This window comes from Bombina bombina, chromosome 3 (genome assembly GCF_027579735.1).
Source record: "Bombina bombina isolate aBomBom1 chromosome 3, aBomBom1.pri, whole genome shotgun sequence".
In the NCBI taxonomy this organism is placed as follows: Eukaryota; Metazoa; Chordata; class Amphibia; order Anura; family Bombinatoridae; genus Bombina; species Bombina bombina.
Window position 1 is genome coordinate 1,275,320,392 of NC_069501.1, and position 21,800 is coordinate 1,275,342,191.

At 40.1% G+C, this 21,800-nt stretch overlaps 1 protein-coding gene across 1 annotated transcript; it reads right to left on the minus strand.

Annotated features, from left to right (window-relative positions):
* Window positions 1–6,783: 6,783 nt before the first annotated feature.
* On the minus strand, window positions 6,784–7,740 carry LOC128652740 (olfactory receptor 51E1-like). The gene has a single exon (XM_053705671.1). The coding sequence runs from the start codon at window positions 7,738–7,740 to the stop codon at window positions 6,784–6,786; it is 957 nt and encodes a 318-aa protein (XP_053561646.1).
* Between the last annotated feature and the right edge of the window lie 14,060 nt (window positions 7,741–21,800).

Here is a 21,800-nt window from a genome sequence, read left to right on the forward strand (position 1 = left end):
CTCAATCTTATTATATATTTAACAATTATCAATAGCTAATACTTTAATAGTTGCATATCATTTGCAATTAAATGTTAGAAATATTGTTCTTTAAACTCTATAACAAATCCTATTATATAAAGTTTATTTAAACAAAAACATTGACATCTGCCTCTACGTTTAAACCTAATGGGATCCTAGTGTTGAGATAGAATATCCATCTAACCTCCTTTTTGCTTAGACAATATTCTCTATCCCCCCCTCTCTTAGAGAAGGGAACATGATCAATAGCTTGAAAGCTGGCTAAGCTAGAGTCTCCCAGATGTTCAAATTTAAAATGGGTAGCTACAGAGGTAAACACCTCAGGGTCCTCAATGTCCCTGATGTGTTCCAGCACCCGATCTCTTAACCTCCGCTTAGTTTTCCCCAAATATTGTATTTTACATTCTTGAGTAAGTGAGTAAGGATGGTGTTCTTGTATTATTGGATGTACTTATGAGTTAAAAAAGCTGTACTGGGATGTTGGGATGTACTGGTGAGTAAGGATGCTGTTCTTGGATTTTTGTATGTACTTGTGAGTAAATAAACTGTAATGGGATGTTGGGATGTACTGGTGAGTAAGGATGCTGTTCTTAGATTCTTGGATATACTTGTGAGTAAAGAAGCTACACTGGGATGTTGGGATGAACTGTGAGTAAGGATTTTGTTCTTGGATTATTGGATGATCTTGTGAGTAAAGAAGCTGTACTGGGATGTTGGGATGAACTGGTGAGTAAGGATGCTGTTTCTGTATTTTTGGATGTACTTGTGATTAAATAATCTGTACTGGGATGTTGGGATGAACTGTGAGTAAGGATTTTGTTCTTGGATTATTGGATGATCTTGTGAGTAAAGAAGCTGTACTGGGATGTTGGGATGAACTGGTGAGTAAGGATGCTGTTTCTGTATTTTTTGGATGTACTTGTGATTAAATAATCTGTACTGGGATGTTGGGATGAACTGGTGAGTAAGGATGCTGTTTGTAGATTATTTTATGTGCTTGTGAGTAAGGAAGCTGTACTGGGATGTTGGGGTGAACTGGTGAGTAAGGATGCTGTTTCTGTATTTTTGGATGTACTTGTGATTAAATAATCTGTACTGGGATGTTGGGATGAACTGTGAGTAAGGATGCTGTTCTTTGATTATTGGATGTGATTGTGAGTAAAGAAGCTGTACTGGGATGTTGGGATGTACTCGTGTAAGGATGCTGTTCTTGGAATATTGGATATGCTTGTGAGTAAAGAATCTGTACTGGGATGTTGGGATGTACAGGTGAGTAAGGATGCTGTTCTTGGACTATTGGATATGCTTGTGAGTAAAGAATCTGTACTGGGATGTTGGGATGTACTGGTGAGTAAGGATGCTGTTCTTGGAATATTGGATATGCTTGTGAGTATAGAATCTGTACTGGGATGTTGGGATGTACTGGTGAGTAAGGATGGTGTTCCTGGACTATTGGATATGCTTGTGAGTAAAGAATCTGTACTGGGATTCTGGGATGTACTGGTGAGTAAGGATTCTGTTCTTGGATTATTGGATGTACTTGTGAGTAAAGAAGCTGTACTGGGATGTTGGGATGTACTGGTGAGTAAGGATGCTGTTCTTGTATTATTGGATGTACTTGTGAGTAAAGAAGCTGTACTGGGATGTTGGGATGTACAGGTGAGTAAGGATGCTGTTCTTGTATTATTGGATGTACTTGTGAGTAAAGAAGCTGCACTGGGATGTTGTGGTGTACTGGTGAGTAAGGATGCTGTTTTTGGACTATTGGATATGCTTGTGAGTAAAGAAGCTGTACTGGGATGTTGGGATGTACTGGTGAGTAAGGATTCTGTTCTTGGATTATTGGATGTACTTGTGAGTAAAGAAGTTATTCTGGGATGTTGGGATGTACTGCTGAGTATGGATGCTGTTCTTGTATTTTTGGATGTACTTGTGAGTAAAGAAGCTGTACTGGGATGTTGGGATTAACTGGTGAGTAAGGATGCTGTTCTTGTATTATTGGATAAACTTGTGAGTAAAGAAGCTACACTGGGATGTTGGGATGTACTGAGTAAGGATGCTGTTTTTGGATTATTGGGTGCACTTGTGAGTAAAGAAGCTGTACTGGGATGTTGGGATGTTTTAGTGAGTAAGGATGCTGTTCTTGGAATATTGGATGTACTTATGAGTAAAGAAGCTGTACTGGGATGTTAGGAAGTACTGGTGGGTAAGGATGGTGTTCTTGTATTATTGGATGTACTTGTGAGTAAAGAAGCTGTACTGGGATGTTGGGATGTACAGGTGAGTAAAGATGCTGTTCTTTGATTATTTTATATGCTTGTGAGTAAAGAAGCTGTACTGGGATGTTGGGATGTTTTGGTGAGTAAGGATGCTGTTCTTGGAATATTGGATGTACTTATGAGTAAAGAAGCTGTACTGGGATGTTAGGAAGTACTGGTGGGTAAGGATGGTGTTCTTGTATTATTGGATGTACTTGTGAGTAAAGAATCTGTACTGGGATGTTGGAATGTACAGGTGAGTAAAGATGCTGTTCTTTGATTATTTTATATGCTTGTGAGTAAAGAAGCTGTACTGGGATGTTGGGATGTACAGGTGAGTAAAGATGCTGTTCTTTGATTATTTTATATGCTTGTGAGTAAAGAAGCTGTACTGGGATGTTGGGATGTACAGGTGAGTAAGGATGCTGTTCTTTGATTATTTTATATGCTTGTGAGTAAAGAAGCTGTACTGGGATGTTGGGATGTACTGGTGAGTAAGGATGCTGTTCTTTGATTATTTTATATGCTTGTGAGTAAAGAAGCTGTACTGGGATGTTGGGATGTACAGGTGAGTAAGGATGCTGTTCTTTGATTATTTTATATGCTTGTGAGTAAAGAAGCTGTACTGGGATGTTGGGATGTACTGGTGAGTAAGGATGCTGTTCTTTGATTATTTGATGTACTTGTGAGTAGAGAAGCTGTACTGGGATGTTGGGATGTACAAGTGAGTAAAGAAACTATTCTGGGATGTTGGGATGTACTGTTGAATAAGGATGCTGTTCTTTGATTATTTTATGTACTTGTGAGTAAAGAAACTATTCTGGGATGTTGGGATGTACTGGTGAGTAAGGATGCTATACTGGGATGTTTAGATGTGTAGGAGATACTGGATGAAAGGCTGGATGTTTTTTCTAATATTTAATGGGAAACAATGATGTTTCTGCCTTATTGGCCGCTTAGATGTTTGGTTTTTCAGTGAATTAAGAGTTCTGGTGGTGTTGAGCAGGTTGTTATCAGCTCTCGGTTCCAAGGGGCGGACTGATCAGCCGGGCAAAAAGGACCTGGACCGAGGGCCCAGCATGTTGAGAGGCCCACAACTCCTGGTGTACTGCTTAAGCTGGGGCTGACAGCTGCCCGATCAGTAACTAAGCATTTAAGTGTAAGTTTAGTGGGGGCCCTGGCCCCAGAGTGGGGGCCTTGTGCCTGCATGTGGGTTTTGTTACTCGGGGGGCCCTAGAGTGGGGGGTGAGTCGCTGTGAGGGCCATGGATTGTGGGGTCCGGCCCTGGAGGCCCTGTCTCTGGCCCTTGATGTTAGGGGTCCTGACCCTGGAGGTTGGGGGCCTGGTAGGGGCAGGGAGGCTACCATGATCATTCGAATACATTTGACTACATTTGGGTCATTGTGAGACAGTGGGGGGCCTTCCCTAATATTTGCCTGGGGCTCAAAATGGTCTCTGCCCCTGCTTGGTTCTGTAACATGTTTCTTGGTGTTACTGACATATAAACGTCTGGCAGAAATAAAAACATTTATGTATGTGTTGTTATTTGTGTCTCTCAGGAGCAGTATTTATTATAATACAAAAAAACGTACAGACAAATATCATTAAACTCACAACATATTTAATGAGTTGCAACTAACAAGACTATCACCTAGATTATGAGGTTTGCGGTAACAGGGGTGCAGTGCTAACGAGACAGAAGTCTTCATCCAGGAGGCATCTTCTATCTTCATCCATCCGGCGCGGAGCAGCTCAATCTTCAAGACATCCGACGCGGAGCATCCTCTTCAAATGACGTCCAAATGAAGAATGACGGTTCCTTTAAGTGACATCATCCAAGATGGCATCCCTTCACTTCTGATTGGCCGGTTGGGTGAAGACTTATCAAGGTAGGGTGATCTTCAAGGGGTTAGTGTTAGGTTTTATTAAGGGGGTATTGGGTGGGTTTTAGAGTAGGGTTGGATGTGTAGGTGGTGGGTTTTAATGTTGGGGGGGTATTGTACTTTTTTACAGGTGAAAGGGCTTATTACTTTGGGGCAATGCCCCGCAAAAGGTAATTATGTTATTATGTTTTGTAATTTAGTGAGGGGGGGGGTTTCTGTACTTTAGATAATTGTATTTAATTAAATTTAGTTTAGGGAATTAATTTAATTTAGTGTAGTGTTAGGTGTAATTGTAACTTAGGTTAGGATTTATTTTATAGGTAAATTTGTCTTTATTTTAGTTATTAAATTGTTAATAACTATTTAGTAACTACTCTACCTAGTTAAAATAATACAAACTTGCCTGTAAAATAAAAATAAACCCTAAGCTAGATACAATGTAACTATTAGTTATATTGTAGCTAGCTTAGGGTTTACTTTATAGGTAAGTATTTAGTTTTAAATAGGAATTATTTAGTTAATGATAGTAATATTATTTAGATTTATATAAATTATATTTAAATTAGGGGGTTAGGGTAACTCTTAGGTTTAGGGGTTAAAAATTTTTAGAATAGTGGCGGCGACTTTGGGGGCGGCAGATTAGGGGTTAATAAATGTAGGTAGGTGGCGGTGATGTTAGGGAGGCATATTAGGGGTTAATAATATTTAAATAATGTTTGCGATGTGGGAGTGTGGCGGTTTAGGGGTTAATATGTTTATTATAGTGGCGGCGACGTTGGAGGCGGCAGATTAGGGGTTAAGAAGTGTAGGTAGGTTGCGGCGACATTGGGGAAGGCAGATTAGGGGTTAATAAATATAATGTAGGTGTCGGCGATGTTGGGGGCAGCAGATTAGGGGTTCATAAGTATAATGTAAGTGGCGGCGATGTCCGAAGCAGCAGATTAGGGGTTAATAATATAATGTAGGTGTTGGCAATGTCGGGGGCGGCAGATTAGGGGTTAATAAGTGTAATATTAGGGGTGTTTAGACTCGGGGTTCATGTTAGGATGTTAGGTGTAAACGTAAATTTTATTTCCCCATAGGAATCAATGGGGCTGTGTTAAGGAGTTTTACGCGGCTTTTTTTCAGGTGTTAGACTTTTTTTCAGCCGGCTCTCCCCGTTGATTCCTATGGGGAAATCGTGCACAAGCACGTTACACAAGCTCACTGCTAACGTAAGCAACGCTGGTATTGGAGTGCGGTAATGAGCAAAATTTTGCTCAACGCTCACTTCTTGTCTGGTTTGTAAAAACTCGTAATACCGGTGCTGTCTGTAAGTGAGCGGTGAGCATAAACTTCTCGTTAGCGCCGCACAGCCTCTAATGCAAAACCCATAATACCAGCGCTGTCTGTAAGTGAGCGGTGAGCATAAACTTCTCGTTAGCGCCGCACAGCCTCTAACGCAAAACCCGTAATACCAGCGCTGTCTGTAAGTGAGCGGTGAGCATAAACTTCTCGTTAGCACCGCACAGCCTCTAATGCAAAACCCGTAATACCAGCGCTGTCTGTAAGTGAGCGGTGAGCATAAACTGCTTGTTAGCGCTGCACAGCCTCTAACGCAAAACCCGTAATACCAGCGCTGTCTGTAAGTGAGCGGTGAGCATAAACTGCTCGTTAGCACCGCACAGCCTCTAGCACAAAACTCGTAATCTAACCGAATATGTTTAAATAAATCCTGAGCTTGTGCAGCCCTTTAAACCCTCCAGCTGATGCACTAAAGTATGGAGAGAAGAGCTGGGGAAGCTGGAGAGTTAAAAGGGCATAAAACCCCAAACTTTCATGATTCAGATTTATATTCTCACATTTTCTTCTATCTCTTTGTATCTTTTGTTAAAAAGCAGGGCGGTAAGCTCAGCAGCGTGCACGTGCCTGGAGCACTATATGGCAGCAGTTTTGCAAGAATATTACCTATTGCAAGAGCACTAGAGGGCAAACACCTTCATCAAAGAATACCATGAGAAGGAAGCAAATTTGATAATAGAAGTAAATTAATTAATTGTGGGCTCTTTGGAATTTCATGTCCCTTTAACTTGAATTTAGCAACTTGAGTATTTTAAAGCAACATTTAGTACAGGGTCAATTAGCTAAAAGTTACTATAAATATCAGACGAATTAACAACATAATATTCATATCGCACACTTTATAATGGATCAATATTATAGCAAGCCCAGAAGAATTCCCATTTGGTTGTAATAAATATTTTGGTGAAGCAATAAAGATTCATAAGGGCCCATTTATGGAGCTTGAAGGGCGTATTTCTGGCGAGCCTTCAGACTCACCATAAACATCAGTTATGAAGCAGCGGTCCTCTGAGGAGGCGGACAGAGATTGCGTGAAATCAACCCGATTGAATACGATCGGGTTGATTGACACCCCTGCTAGTGGCCCGTTGGCCGCAAATCTGCACGGGGTGGTATTGCCCCAGCAGTTCACAAGAACTGCTGGCAATAATAAATGCCAAGAGCATTTGCTGTCGGCATTTATCGATGTGCAGTGGACATGATCCGTAATATGGGATCATGTCCGCTCGCTCATTAATAAATAGGCCACTTAATATTGACTAGTAGAATATTCTGGCACATTATTGCTGGGTTGTGACCTTCACTGCAGAGAACGTCCTATAGAAACCACCCCGGATTTGCTTGCTCTTTATGCTGTAAATGATGGGGTTTAGCATTGGAGGGGCTAACAGGTAGATATTTGCCATGGAGGCTTTAAGAAAATGTGAGACGTTTGTCCCAAACCTGTGTATCATGGATAATGCCACCATTGGGACAAAGAAGATAAAGACTGCACATAGGTGGGAGATGCAAGTATTGAAAGCTTTGTATCGAGCTTTCTCTGATGTGATAGTAATCATGGTCTTGATAATCAGTATATAGGATAGAACAATTAGAAACATATCTATAGTCACTGTGCACAGCACGACCATCAGGCCATACATGATATTAAAGATGTTAGTGCCATCACAGGCCAACTTCATCACGTCCTGGTGCAAACAGTAAGAGTGTGAGAGGTAGTTACCCTTACAATATGGCAAAAATGTGAGGCTGCTAACAGGTGCAATGTGGATTACTGTTCCCCGTATGGCTGACGCCAGCCCAATGTTTGTGACAGCAGAATTGGTAAGGATGGAAGAATATCGTAGAGGATGGCAGATGGCCACAAAACGATCAAAAGCCATAGCTACCAACAGGGCAGACTCAATGACAGAGAGAGAATGAATGAAAAACATCTGCAGCAAACAAAGGTCTGACCTGATCCTCTGGATGTGGAACCAAAATATAGTGAGCACTGACGGGCAGGTAATAAGGGAGAATAACATATCTGTGACAGATAGCATAGAGAGGAACAGGTACATAGGCTGGTGCAGTCTGTAATCTCTGGTTATCACAATGAGGATAAGGCCATTTCCACCGATAGACGTAAGAAACATAAGGCAGAATGGTACAGAGATCCACTTGTAAGCATCTTCCATTCCAGCCAATCCAGCCAGGTGGAATAAAGATGGCATATGGCTACTATTCAATGCCAGCATCTTCATCTCAACTGACAATATAATGTAATACAGTGTTATGTGTCACAAAGCTGTAGAATAATTACTTCTGTACACTCAAATAAATCATGTGCTGGTAAATATGTAGAGACCTGAAAAATAAAAAGTGTATTGAGTTTATTTCAAGATAAAAGTACCTTACATTCAAATTTCCTCTCTTGGCACTCACTTCAGCCCTGATCACTGAAGAAGTTATTAATGCAAAGGGGATAGGATGGTACCATTCTTTCTACTCAAATTAGTTCATTCACACCCAAGCAAAAACCTATTTGGAGATAAGGAGATGTGATTCTCATCCAAAAAAATACTCTGTTATGAGTAAAGAATGTTGTGCAAAATCTGTCAGATATTTATATGGTCCTTTGTTTCTGTGTTATCAGAGAACTATATCAGTATTGGTGGGTGAGTGTCAAGGATAGACCATATGAAATCAGTAGTGGGAAAAGATTTACCTTTCACCAAGGCACTGTCCTGATAGAATGACACAAGATCAGGATAAAATAACATCTTTTAGTGTAAGAAAAAAGGAAAAAAGAAATTAATAAACCTAGAACCACAACATTTTTTAGAAAATTGAAAAAGTGGAATAATAAGGAATTCTTGTTTTGATGCTACAAACCTGTGGTTGCCCGTATCTAATGCACTGTGGCTGTTACAAAAGGATGCGTCTTTAGAAAAGCAGAAGCTACGTTAGCTGAAATCCCTTATTTATAAGAAATATACTGAAATCTGCCTGGGATGTGCAATGACCTAGACATTTACTTAAAGGGACAGTCTAGGCCCAATACATCATTTTGATTAGTTAATGTTACATATCAGAGAAGCATCCTGCAACTGGTCCCAGATGTATAAACTTGTAAGAAGTACATAAAAAATTTAAATTATCATTTGATAGGGCTGAATATGGCTACACCCACCTATTGTGAGTATATTTTGTTATTTTCAGTTTCTCCAGTCACGATTGACTCATGGATACGTTTCCTACTCACACAAGCTGATTTGTGCAATTTGAAATAACTAACTGAAAAATATTAACCGTGCACTGCCAAACTGTCATACAAGAAAACAGCTAACTGAACAAGAAGAAAGGTGTGGGTGGAGCGTGGCGACCATTTTCAGCTGCTAACAAACAATGATTATTTAAGAGTTTTATGTACTTCTTGCAGCTTATAGATGTGCAATCCGATGCAAGATGCTGATCTGGTATGTAACAAAAACTAATAACCAATAAGTATTGGGTCTAGACGGTCCCTTTAAGATATATTACTGCCAATCTCAGGATGCCTGCAGCTTCTTGCATTGGAAGCCTATTGTGACTGTATGTAACTGGCAATATCTTGTCTGATTGGATACAAACATTATGCTGATACAAATCCTCAGAATTATATTAGGGGTTTATGTTAAGGTATTACCTGTGAGTAGACTACTTACCCTGAGCTGAACATAAAGTGCACCACAACCAAAATCATATGACAGTCTAGCTTATATATGGAGCTCAACTGGTAGAAATATTCTTGTTATTTTTGTGCCAAGAACAACTCCAAGTATATTAACTTTGTTTGGTGGTTCTTGAGGACTTTTGCAATGTTTAATCTGCAATTAATAAAACTGAAAAAAAGCAATCCACTTGGATGTGTGACAAACCCACTACTCTGGTAATAATTTGGCGATTAGTTTGCCTATGGTAGAAACCGCAGCCATACCCTGACACTTCCCAGGTGAACTATCAAAGCTGACTAGGAAATATCACCTAAAGATCTCTAGGAAGATATTTTACCTCAAAAGTATTCACATCCCACTGTAAAGAGACTTTAAGCAGCCAGTCAGGATGCTAGACCCAGGACTTGCACAGTAGTGTGCCAACTCATGTTATTTTCCTATTCAGTTTAAAGGGATAGTCTAGTCAAAAATAAACTTTCATGATTCAGAGAGAGAGAATGCAATTTTAAGCAACTTTCTAATTTACAAAATAAAAAGAGAGAAGCGATCAACCCGGAAACGAACAATAGCATAATAGCTTGTTCTATGGCTAGTTACCACCCAAGAAGCAGCCTCTTTTTGCTCAACATGTGCCTTTCACAGAGAAAAACTTTCCTGAAGCATATCAGTCTGATCCTGACTTCACAGTGCAGTCCAGCCCCGAAATACCAGGCAATTCTTCTCTGAACGAGAGAAACAGCAAAACCCCAGACGTACGTTTCAGCCTATTGCGGGCCTCGTCAGTGAGGTGCAGCCATATCCCTCTAGGCACACTGAGCAACGGATCCACGTCTGGATTCCCGCATCACACTTAGGGAGACTTCCCAAAAGGCCAAAACGATCGTCTGGGGTTGTCATGTTCCTTGTTCAGAGGAGAATTGCCTGGTATTTCGGGGCTGGACTGACCTTACTTGGCAGGATCAGACTGATATACTTCAGGAAAGTTTTCTTCTGGGAAAAGCACACTGGTCTAAAAGAGGCTGCATCCGGGTGGTAAATCGCCATAGAACAAGCCACTGAGCTGTTGTTCATTCCTGGTAGAGCGCTTCTCTCTTCGTATGCAAATTATTATGACCCTGGGGAAGTCTCCCTATGGGTGATGGGGGAAACCAGACGTGGACTCCTTGCCCAGTGTTCTTAGAGGAATGTGGCTGCACCTCAATGACGAGGCCCATAGGAGGCCGAAACGATCGTCTGGGGTTGTCATGTTCCTTGTTCAGAGGAGAATTGCCTGGTATTTCGGGGCTCGACTGACCTTACTTGGCAGGATCAGACTGATATACTTCAGGAAAGTTTTCTTCTGGGAAAAGCACACTGGTCTAAAAGAGGCTGCTTCCGGGTGGTAAATCGCCATAGAACAAGCCACTGAGCTGTTGTTCGTTCCTGGTAGAGCATTTCTCTCTTCGTATGCAAATTATTATGACCCTGGGGAAGTCTCCCTATGGGTGATGGGGGAAACCAGACGTGGACTCCTTGCCCAGTGTGCTTAGAGGAATGTGGCTGCACCTCACTGACGAGGCCCATAGGAGGCCAAAACGATCGTCTGGGGTTGTCATGTTCCTTGTTCAGAGGAGAATTGCCTGGTATTTCGGGGCTGGACTGACCTTACTTGGCAGGATCAGACTGATATACTTCAGGAAAGTTTTCTTCTGTGAAAAGCACACTGGTCTAAAAGAGGCTGCATCCGGGTGGTAAATCGCCATAGAACAAGACACTGTGCTGTTGTTCATTCCTGGTAGAGCGCATCTCTCTTCGTATGCAAATTATTATGACCCTGCGGAAGTTTGCCTATGTTAGAAACCACAGCCATACCCTGACACTTCCCAGATGAACTATCAAAGCTGACTAGGAAATATCACCTAAAGATCTCTAGGAAGATATTTTACCTCAAAAGTATTCACATCCCACTGTAAAGAGACTTTAAGCAGCCAGTCAGGATGCTAGACCCAGGACTTGCATAGTAGTGTGCCTACTCATGTTATTTTCCTATTCAGTTTAAAGGGATAGTCTAGTCAAAAATAAACTTTCATGATTCAGAGAGAGAGAATGCAATTTTAAGCAACTTTCTAATTTACAAAATAAAAAGAGAGAAGCGATCAACCTGGAAACGAACAATAGCATAATAGCTTGTTCTATGGCTAGTTACCACACAAGAAGCAGCCTCTTTTTGCTCAACATGTGCCTTTCACAGAGAAAAACTTTCCTGAAGCATATCAGTCTGATCCTGACTTCACAGTGCAGTCCAGCCCCGAAATACCAGGCAATTCTTCTCTGAACGAGAGAAACAGCAAAACCCCAGACGTACGTTTCAGCCTATTGTGGGCCTCGTCAGTGAGGTGCAGCCATATCCCTCTAGGCACACTGAGCAACGGGTCCACGTCTGGATTCCCGCATCACACTTAGGGAGACTTCCCAAAAGGCCGAAACGATCGTCTGGGGTTGTCATGTTCCTTGTTCAGAGGAGAATTGCCTGGTATTTCGGGGCTGGACTGACCTTACTTGGCAGGATCAGACTGATATACTTCAGGAAAGTTTTCTTCTGTGAAAAGCACACTGGTCTAAAAGAGGCTGCTTCTGGGTGGTAAATCGCCATAGAACAAGCCACTGAGCTGTTGTTCGTTCCTGGTAGAGCGCTTCTCTCTTCGTATGCAAATTTTTATGACCCTGGGGAAGTCTCCCTATAGGTGATGGGGGAAACCAGACGTGGACTCCTTGCCCAGTGTGCTTAGAGGAATGTGGCTGCACATCACTGACGAGACCCATAGGAGGCCGAAACGATCGTCTGGGGTTGTCATGTTCCTTGTTCAGAGGAGAATTGCCTGGTATTTCGGGGCTGGACTGACCTTACTTGGCAGGATCAGACTGATATACTTCAGGAAAGTTTTCTTCTGTGAAAAGCACACTGGTCTAAAAGAGGCTGCTTCCGGGTGGTAAATCGCCATAGAACAAGCCACTGAGCTGTTGTTCGTTCCTGGTAGAGCGCTTCTCTCTTCGTATGCAAATTATTATGACCCTGGGGAAGTCTCCCTATGGGTGATGGGGGAAACCAGACGTGGACTCCTTGCCCAGTGTGCTTAGAGGAATGTGGCTGCACCTCACTGACGAGGCCCACAATAGGCCGAAATGATCAGCTGAGGTTGCTTCTCGGGCCTTTGGCTTTGATCAAGTGCAGTTTTCTGTGCTTGGTCTTGGTCTTGGTTTGCTGCCTGGAGACCTTTCCCTTTGGGGTTTGGGCTCCTGCTGCTATTGGGGGGGTGGCTACTCCTTAGGCGTAGAGCAACTGGGTAGTAGGGCCGTCCCCTTGGCCTTGTGGCATCGTCCCTGGACTTCAGCCACATGCTGCTTTTGGGGGGGCGCTCTGAAATCCAGCCTAAAGAGGCAATAGAGCAAATATGGCTACCAATGTGCCAAATGTTCCCCATACACTTCGGGTGTTGATTTCTGAGGACTTTCGAGAGAAGATTGGTTTGGCTCATGTCCAGCAGGTGGTTTTGGAGGGTGTTTTGAAGATGCCAAGAGCAAGTTTGCATTGTGTTCAGTCATTCCCTTCAAGAGGGATTTTTGATGTGGCTTTCACCAATGAGCATTATTTACAGACCTGCTATCAACGGACTATTGATATGGCTGCTGCTCCAGAGTTGGTTGGCATGAAATTTGTTGCCTGTGTGCAGAGAGAGAGAAGAATCCCGGTGACAGTACATATGTACAACCCTTGGGTCTCTGATGTGGAAATTCGTCTGTTTCTTTGTCGCTACTTTGATGATGTTCAAGGAGGTAGCAAGCTGAAGAATCAGTTTGGGACTTTCAATGGAAAGCGCAGGTTCTGGGTGCGGTTTGTGCCAGATGAATTAGGTATTGGTGGAAAGAAACACCCTCCACAGACTTTCGCCATTGGTGGAAATATAGGTTTCCTATACTATGATGACATGCCTCTTTTTTGCCGTAGTTGCAACCTGTTTGGTCACATTGCTGAAAATTGCCCAGGTGCCAGATGTCGAAATTGCGGTGAGGAGGATCATCTTGTTGCCCACTGTAGTAAACGCCAGACCTGTGACCTGTGTGGTTCTTCAAGTCATCTGTGCAGGATGTGTCCTTTGAAGATGTTTCAAGGGCTTGATAGAGTGAAGCCTTCCTATGCTGATGTTGCAAAAAAAACATCTTCAGTTGCAGTTGAGCCATCTGTGAATGAGGAGGAGGTCTCTGATGAGGCATTGAACTCTATATTACCTCTTTTGTGTAAGAAATCTGCAGTTGGGGTCCCTGTTGGAGAGGTGTCTGATGTTCCTGTGGTGGTTCCTGTGGTTGAGAAGGTAGAGGAAGCCCAATCTCATCTTCAGGAGGTGGATATTGCTACATCTAATGTGATAGCTGCTTCACATGTTCTTGAAGCCCTGTTGCCCAATTCTGTGGATGATACTGTTGCTGTTCCTGGGACAGAGAATTTTTCCTTCACTGAGTCATCTTGTGATGCTGCTCCTGATGCTGTTCTTGGTGAAGGGGAGAACATTGATTGGTCTGCTGTTGTGTCCTCTAGTTCTGAGGAGGATATGGACACTGAAGGGAAAAAAATCTGCCTCCAAGCGAAAAATAGATGTGGATTCTGATGGATGGGATAGTCCTGATTTGAATCTTCCAGTAGTTAAGGGTGCAGATCCAGATACTACAAGTGATGCTGACTCTTTAATTTCAGAGTTTCCTTCTGTCTCTACTAAAGACGTTCCTTCTGACTCAAGCCAGTGTATAGGTGACTTTTCTGATGCCTCTTCTGTTGGTTATCTAGATAAAAGAGATGTGAACCAACTTGCTGAAGTTACTGGTTATGAGGCTGGCAAGGGGGAGCCTAGGAGGTTGGAACGTCACAGAGGCAGATTTAAAGAATCTCCTTTGAGTCCTAAGAAAAATAAATGAAAGAAGAAGTCTTGATGTTATTTCTTTTTTGTTTTTCTTTAATTTATTTTTGTGATGTTTCTGACCATTTCTTCCCTTAATGTCAGGTGTATGACAACTATAGCAAGGAGAGCTGCAATTTTTAAATTATTATCTGTATGTTCTGCTAATATTTTTTGTTTGCAGGAATGTGGTCTCTCTGAACATCCTAAATGTGCTGACTGGGACTATGGTCCTAAAGTATGGTCTTGTTCTTCTGATAGGAATGGGGGGGGGGGGTGGGAGTTTTGTTTAAGGGGTTAAGTTTTTCTATCCTTAATGTAGTTCATATTGTCCTAGGTCGGGTACTTTTGGTTAGTTTTAGTTTTTGTGGGACTGTTTTTCGTTTGTTTAATGTATATGCTTCTCCAAATAGGGTAGAACGTTTGCCTAATTTTGAAACTTTAAAGTTTTTTCTGCCAGGTCGAGAGCCAACTTTTTTGGTTGGGGATTTTAATTGTATTATTAAGAATGGGGACATAGAGGGTGGGAGTGATTGTAGGGTGGATAGCTCAGGGAAGTTTTTACTTGATTTGCTTAAATCTTTTGGTTTGAAGGATGCCTTCGGGTCTGTTTCTTTTTCAGGGGAGGGTTTTACTTTCTTTAGTGATAGTGGTGGGATAAAATCTCGAATTGATTTTTGTTTTTTATCTAAATTTTTATGTGTTGATGATTTTTCTTTAAAGCGGATGCCCTTTACGGATCATGCCCTTTTGATGTGTAAGGTGAATTGTGATTTGAAGATCAAGTATGGTAAGGGTGTTTGGAAACTGAATGTGGATTTGTTAGAAGATGAGAAGTTTAAGCGTCAGTTTGTTTGGATGTATGAAAGGTGGCGTGAAAGAAAATGTGATTTTAGTAATGTGCTTATGTGGTGGGAATGGTTGAAGGTGGAAATAAAGAGGTTTTTTATTAAGAAAGGCTGCGAGAAAGCTAGAATGGAAAGGGAGTTGTATGATAAATGGTATCTGAGGTTGTTGTATTTGTATGAATTGAGAAATTGTGGTATTGATGTGCATGAGGAAATTGCTGAAGCAAGAAAGATAATTAAAAAGTGTATGCATGAAAAAGGAAAGAAAATAGTTTTTATGGCAAGATTGGAGAAAATGGAAAAGGATGAGTCTTGTAGTAAATATTTTTTTAAGAAAGCTTTTGAAGGAAAGACTGGTTTTGTTAGTGTTTTTGATAAGGTTGAGTGTGAAATTTATGGTACGGATGGTGTTTTGCGTGAACTTCATGAGTTTTACAGTGAGTTGTATAAAAAAAAAACAAGAGATGTTTTATTGGAAAACATTGAAGGTTAAGTTGGAAAAATATGATAATGATTTGTTAGAAAGGGATCTAAGTTTGGATGAGATTGCAGAGGTTGTTAGGAGTTTTAAGAATGGGAAGGTACCTGGTTGTGATGGTTTGCCTGTTGAATTTTATACTTGTTTTTGGAATTTGATTGGGGTTGATATGTTGGATGTTTGTAAGTTTGTTTTTAGAATTAATGTTTTGCCTGTTTCAATGAGGAAAGGTTTGATTGTTTTGTTATTTAAAAAGGGTGATAAGAGAGATTTGAGGAATTGGAGGCCGATTACGTTGTTGAATGTTGACTATAAGGTTATTGCAAAGGTGTTGGCAAATAGAATGCGTGCAGTGATTGGTAAGGTTGTGGGTGAAGAGCAAGTGTGTGCTGTTCCTGGGCATCAGATTTCTGAAAGTTTGTTGTTACTACGTGATGTACTGTGGTATGTGAGGGAGAGGATGAGGTCTGTTGCTGTTGCTATTGTGGATTTTGAAAAAGCGTATGATAGGGTAGTGCATGATTTTATGTTTCATGTTTTAGAATGTTTAGGTTTTTCTGGTAAGATTATTGGATGGTTTAAATGTTTGTATAGTGATATTGTGAGTCAAGTCCAGGTTAATGGTTTTTTGACTGAGGAATTTTGTGTTAAATCTGGAGTGCGTCAAGGATGTCCTTTGTCTCCTGTGTTATTTGCATGTGTCATTGAGACATTATTAACTAGTTTGAGGAAGGATAAATTAGTTAGAGGTGTGAGTGTTCTTGGTAGTAATGGAAGGTGTTTAAAAGTGATTGGGTATATGGATGATGTGAGTGGGGTATGTGAGACTCAGGCTGGTTTGAGGAGGGTGAAAACTTTAGTTGAATGTTTTTGTATGGCAAGTGGTTTCAGAGTTAATTGGAATAAGTGTAAAGTTAAAGTTTTTGGTAATGATAGGGAGATTGATTCCTGTGGATGGCCTGTGACTGAAGGTGCAATTGAGGTGTTGGTTGTGAAATTTGATGTGGATTTGAAAGGCTTGGAAAGTTGGGAGAATGTTTTTGATAAAGTGAGTAGAAAACTTCAGTTTTGGTCTTTAAGGACTTTATCTTTGGAAGGAAAAATGTTAGTTATTAAATCGGTTTTGATCCCTATTATGTTATATTTGGCGTTAGTTTTTCCACCACCTGAGATTTTTTGGAGAATTTTGAGAGTGTTTTCTTTTTTCTGGAATGTTGGTGGTAAGGGTTTTCCAAATGTGGAGAGATTTTTGGCTGTGAAATGTGTTAGTAGGTGTGTGGTTCTGAGTGGTAAGGATAGCATGGCTGGTTGTATGGTAAAGTATGCTTGTGGAAATGTTTTAAGACGATATGGTTTATTTGAGATTGATAGAAAGAAACCGGTATGTTTTGCATTAAAAAATATGGTTTGGAGAATGTTAGTAGGGAGATGTGGTTTGCAAACAGAATGGTGTTGAAAATGTTGGAGAAGAAGGAAGGTCTTGAGTTGATTGGGGGTTTGAATGAAAATGAATGTGTGTTGGTATTGAAAAATGTGTGTAATAAGTATTTGATGAATAGGCAGAAAGATATTAGTTGGATGAGTGTGCATAAGTGTTTGCCAACAAGGGATTTTCAGAGAATGCGTCGTTTAGTGGCTTCAGAAGTGTGTCCTAGAGATGGTTGTTTTCAAAGCGAGAGTGTTATTCATTTGTTTTGGAATTGTGAGTATGCTAGGGATGTTTGGAGAAGTTTGAAAAGGATGATTAAGGGTTTGACTGGAGTGCAATTTTTTACTTTTAATATGATGATGTATGGTTTGTGTGGAAGTGGTGTGGAAAAGGAGAAAGCAAGATTGATATGGTTGTTGGCATGTTGTGTGAAGGAGGTGTTGTGGGATGTGCGTAATATTTTGATTTTTAAGAAAGAGGTAGTTACTGTAGGTAATTGTGTGGGTATGATCCGTGGGAAGTTGTTTTTGTATTTTTCTTTTGATAGGAGGCGATATGGGGAATTAGATTCTGAAGGCATCTGGAAGACAAAGAAGTGGAAGGACTGGATTATTTAGGTTTTTTTTTTTGGTTTTTTTCCTCCAGTTTGTTTTTGTCTGTATTTGAAATATGTTTAATTTTATTTTGTGTTATTATTTAAGTTTAATGTTTGCATTTTGGTTTTTTTCTAATGACAAAAATTTGGGTCAATATTTCAGTTTTGTAACAAGAGATATTTTGTTTGCATTTGTTATTATGATTTTATTTTGTATATATGCATATATGATTATTTTTCTAATAAAAGAATTACGAAACGATCGTCTGGGGTTGTCATGTTCCTTGTTCAGAGGAGAATTGCCTGGTATTTCGGGGCTGGACTGACTTTACTTGGCAGGATCAGACTGATATACTTCAGGAAAGTTTTCTTCTGTGAAAAGCACACTGGTCTAAAAGAGGCTGCTTCCGGGTGGTAAATCGCCATAGAACAAGCCACTGAGCTGTTGTTCGTTCCTGGTAGAGCGCTTCTCTCTTCGTATGCAAATTATTATGACCCTGGGGAAGTCTCCCTATGGGTGATGGGGGAAACTAGACGTGGACTCCTTGCCCAGTGTGCTTAGAGGAATGTGGCTGCACCTCACTGACGAGGCCCCTAGGAGGACGAAACGATCGTCTGGGGTTGTCATGTTCCTTGTTCAGAGGAGAATTGCCTGGTATTTCGGGGCTGGACTGACCTTACTTGGCAGGATCAGACTGATATACTTCAGGAAAGTTTTCTTCTGTGAAAAGCACACTGGTCTAAAAGAGGCTGCTTCCGGGTGGTAAATCGCCATAGAACAAGCCACTGAGCTTTTGTTCATTCCTGGTAGAGGGCTTCTCTCTTCGTATGCAAACTTTCTAATTTACTCCTATTAAAATTTTTTCTTCATTCTCTTGGTATCTTTATATAAAAAAGCTGGAAAATAAAATTAGGAGCCAGCCCATTTTCGGTTCAGTCCAAGGGTAGCACTTGCTGATTGGATGGCCACATTTAGATGCCCTGTGTTTCTGGCAAGCCTGCAGGTTCACCAGAAACAGCAGTTATGAAGCAGCGGTCACAAAGACAGGAATCACCACAATTCAACCTGATCGAGTACGATCGGGTTGATTGACACCCCTGATTGGCCGCGAGTCTTCAGGGGGCGGCGTTGCACCAGCAGCTCTTGTGAGCTGCTGGTGCAATGCTAAATGCGGAGAGCGTATTGCTCTCTGCATTTAGCGAGGTCTTGCGGACCTGATCCGCACTGTCGGATCAGGTCCGCAAGCCCTTTAATAAATAGGGGCCTTAGACACCAATCAGCAAGTGCTACCCAGGTTCTGAACCAAAAATAGGCTGACTTCTAAGCTTACATTCCTGCTTTTTAAAATAAAGATACCAAGAAAACGAGAAAAAAAAATGATAATAGGAGTAAATTAGAAAGTTGCTTAAAATTGCTGTTGTATCTGAAGAACTATGAACGATACATTTTGACTATACTATCCCTTTAAGGAAGTTTACTGTGAAATCTCATGAGATCACAGCAAAGAAAAGCATGACCTCAGCACTGCTGATTGGCTGTTTTTTTATTTTGTTTTTGTTTCTTTAACTTGCAGCTGGACAGCAGCTGAATTATAACTGTTCACAGAGCACTTACGCTGGTAAAATATCTTCCTTTTTTACATAAAGAAGTTCAAGTGATATTTTCCTGTCATTTTTTTACAGTTATGCTGCATCACTTTCAAGTGATTTAGCTTATGAGTATTATGTCCCTTTAAGCATCCTTCAAATCGATTGTTACCAAAATTGAGTAGATTCTAGGATCCTGGCCACAGACTGAAGAGACGTTGGGGGATATTTATCAAAGCCTCAAACGCAAATACGCCAGAATTCCGCAGCGTAATTGTTGCGAAATTGATCCAACCTAGTTATCAAAGCCTACAGACAGGAAAATGTTGAAAATTGTGACGTAACATACGATCCGCCGGTCTCAATCCGATGCAGATCGATGCTTACGTCATTACAGATGTGAATACATATTTGTCTCTATTTGACACTTTTTCCAAGTTATAAAACTTTTTAACAGGTATGTTCTGTTCACTGATATTCCACCCCAGCGTACCTGGTTTCAATCCGCCACCCTGGAGGCCGCGGATGCCATAGAAATCAATGGGAGTCTGAAAGCACCGAAAGCTTATGTTCGATGCTGCCAGATATCCCATTGATTTCTATGGTTGAAAACAAGTTACGTTTACACCTAACACCCTAACATAAACCCCCGAGTCTAAACACCCCTAATCTGCCGCCCCAACATCGTCGCAACCAAAATTAAGTTATTAACCGCTATACCGCCGCTCCCCAACCCTGCCGCAACCTAAATAAAGTTATTATCTCCTATCCCGCCGCTCCCTGACCCCACTTAAAACTAAATAAAGTTATTAACCCCTATCCCGCAGCTCCCTGACCCTACCATAACCTAAATAAAGAAATTAACCCCTATCCCACCTCTCCCCGACCCCGCCGCAACCTAAATAAAGTTATTAACACCTATCCCACCGCTCCCTGACCCCACTTAAAACTAAATAAAGTTATTAACCCCTATCCCGCCACTCCCCAACACCACCTCCACTAAATAAAAGTATTAACCCCTAAACTGTCAGCCCCTCCACATCGCCAAAAAATAAATTAAGCTATTAACCCCTAAACCTAACAACCCGCTAACTTTAAATTACAATTACAATATCCCTATCTTCACATAAATTTAAACTTGCCTGTAGAATTAAAATAAACTATATCAAACTATTAATTAACCTACCCTAACTATTATCCTACAATTAAATTAAACTACCAATTAAATAAAATAAATTAAATACTCAAATTAATTAAATATACAATTAAACATTATTAAAAGTACTAAATTACAGAAAAACAAACAAACACTAAGTTGTAAAAACAAACTAACACTAAATTATGAAAAATAAAAAAGAATTACACCTAATCTAATAGCCCTATCAAAATAAAAAAGCCCCCCAAATATAAAAAAAACCCTAGCCTACAATAAACTACCAATGGCCCTTAAAAGTGCCTTTTGTAAGGCATTGCCCCAAAGAAATCAGCTCTTTTACCTGTAAAAAAAAAAATATATAAACACCCAACAGTAGCTCTTTTACACGCCCAGACCCTAATCTAAAAATAAAACCCACTCAAAAAACCCTTAAATAAACCTAACACTAACCCCCGACGATCCACTTACAGTTATTGAAGTCCTACTTGAAGGATCCGTCCAGCCGGCAAAAAAGTCTTCATCCAGACGGCATCTTCTATCTTCATCCATCTGGCATGGAGCGGGTCCATCCTAAAGACATCTGGCACAGAGCATCCTCTTCATACGGTCGCCGCCGTAAACTGGAAACTTCAATGCAAGTGATGCCATCCAAGATGGCGTCCCTTGCATTCCTATTGGCTGAAAGATTTCAATCAGGCAATAGGATTAGAGCAGCTAAAATCCTATTAGCTGTTCCAATCAGCCAATAGGATTTGAACAGCTCTCATCCTTTAGGCTGGATAAGAGCTAAATCCTATTGGCTAATGGAAATCTTTTGCAATAACACATAAATATATATGTATATAAAAGCATATTAAATAAAAAAAAAAAAAATATATATATATATATACACACAGAGACACATAAATATATATGTATATACACGTAGTAACATAAATATATATGTATATAAGCATAGTAACACATAAATATATATGTATATACATATAGTAAAATAAATATATATGTATATACACATAGTAACATAAATATATATGTATATAAGCATAGTAACACATAAATATATATGTATATACACATAATAACACATAAATATAGATGTATATACACATAGTAACACATAAATATATATGTATATACACATAATAACACATAAATATATATGTATATACACATAGTAACACATAAATATATATGTATATACACATACTAACACATAAATATATATGTATATCACATAGTAACACATAAATATATATGTATATACACACAGTAACACATAAATATATATGTATATCACATAGTAACACATAAATATATATGTATATACACACAGTAACACATAAATATATATGTATATCACATAGTAACACATAAATATATATGTATATATACACAGTAACACATAAATATATATGTATATCACATAGTAACACATAAATATATATGTATATACACATAGTAACACATAAATATATCTGTATATACACATAGTAACACATAAATATATCTGTATATACACATAATAAACAAATCAAACAGAGAAACCCAACGACAGACCTCAGCCAAACCAGGCTGTGA

What these genes read in the sequence shown, in the direction of transcription:
- LOC128652740 (XM_053705671.1), bottom strand. Translation starts at nt 7,740, where the DNA reads ATGCTGGCATTGAATAGTAGCCATATGCCATCTTTATTCCACCTGGCT.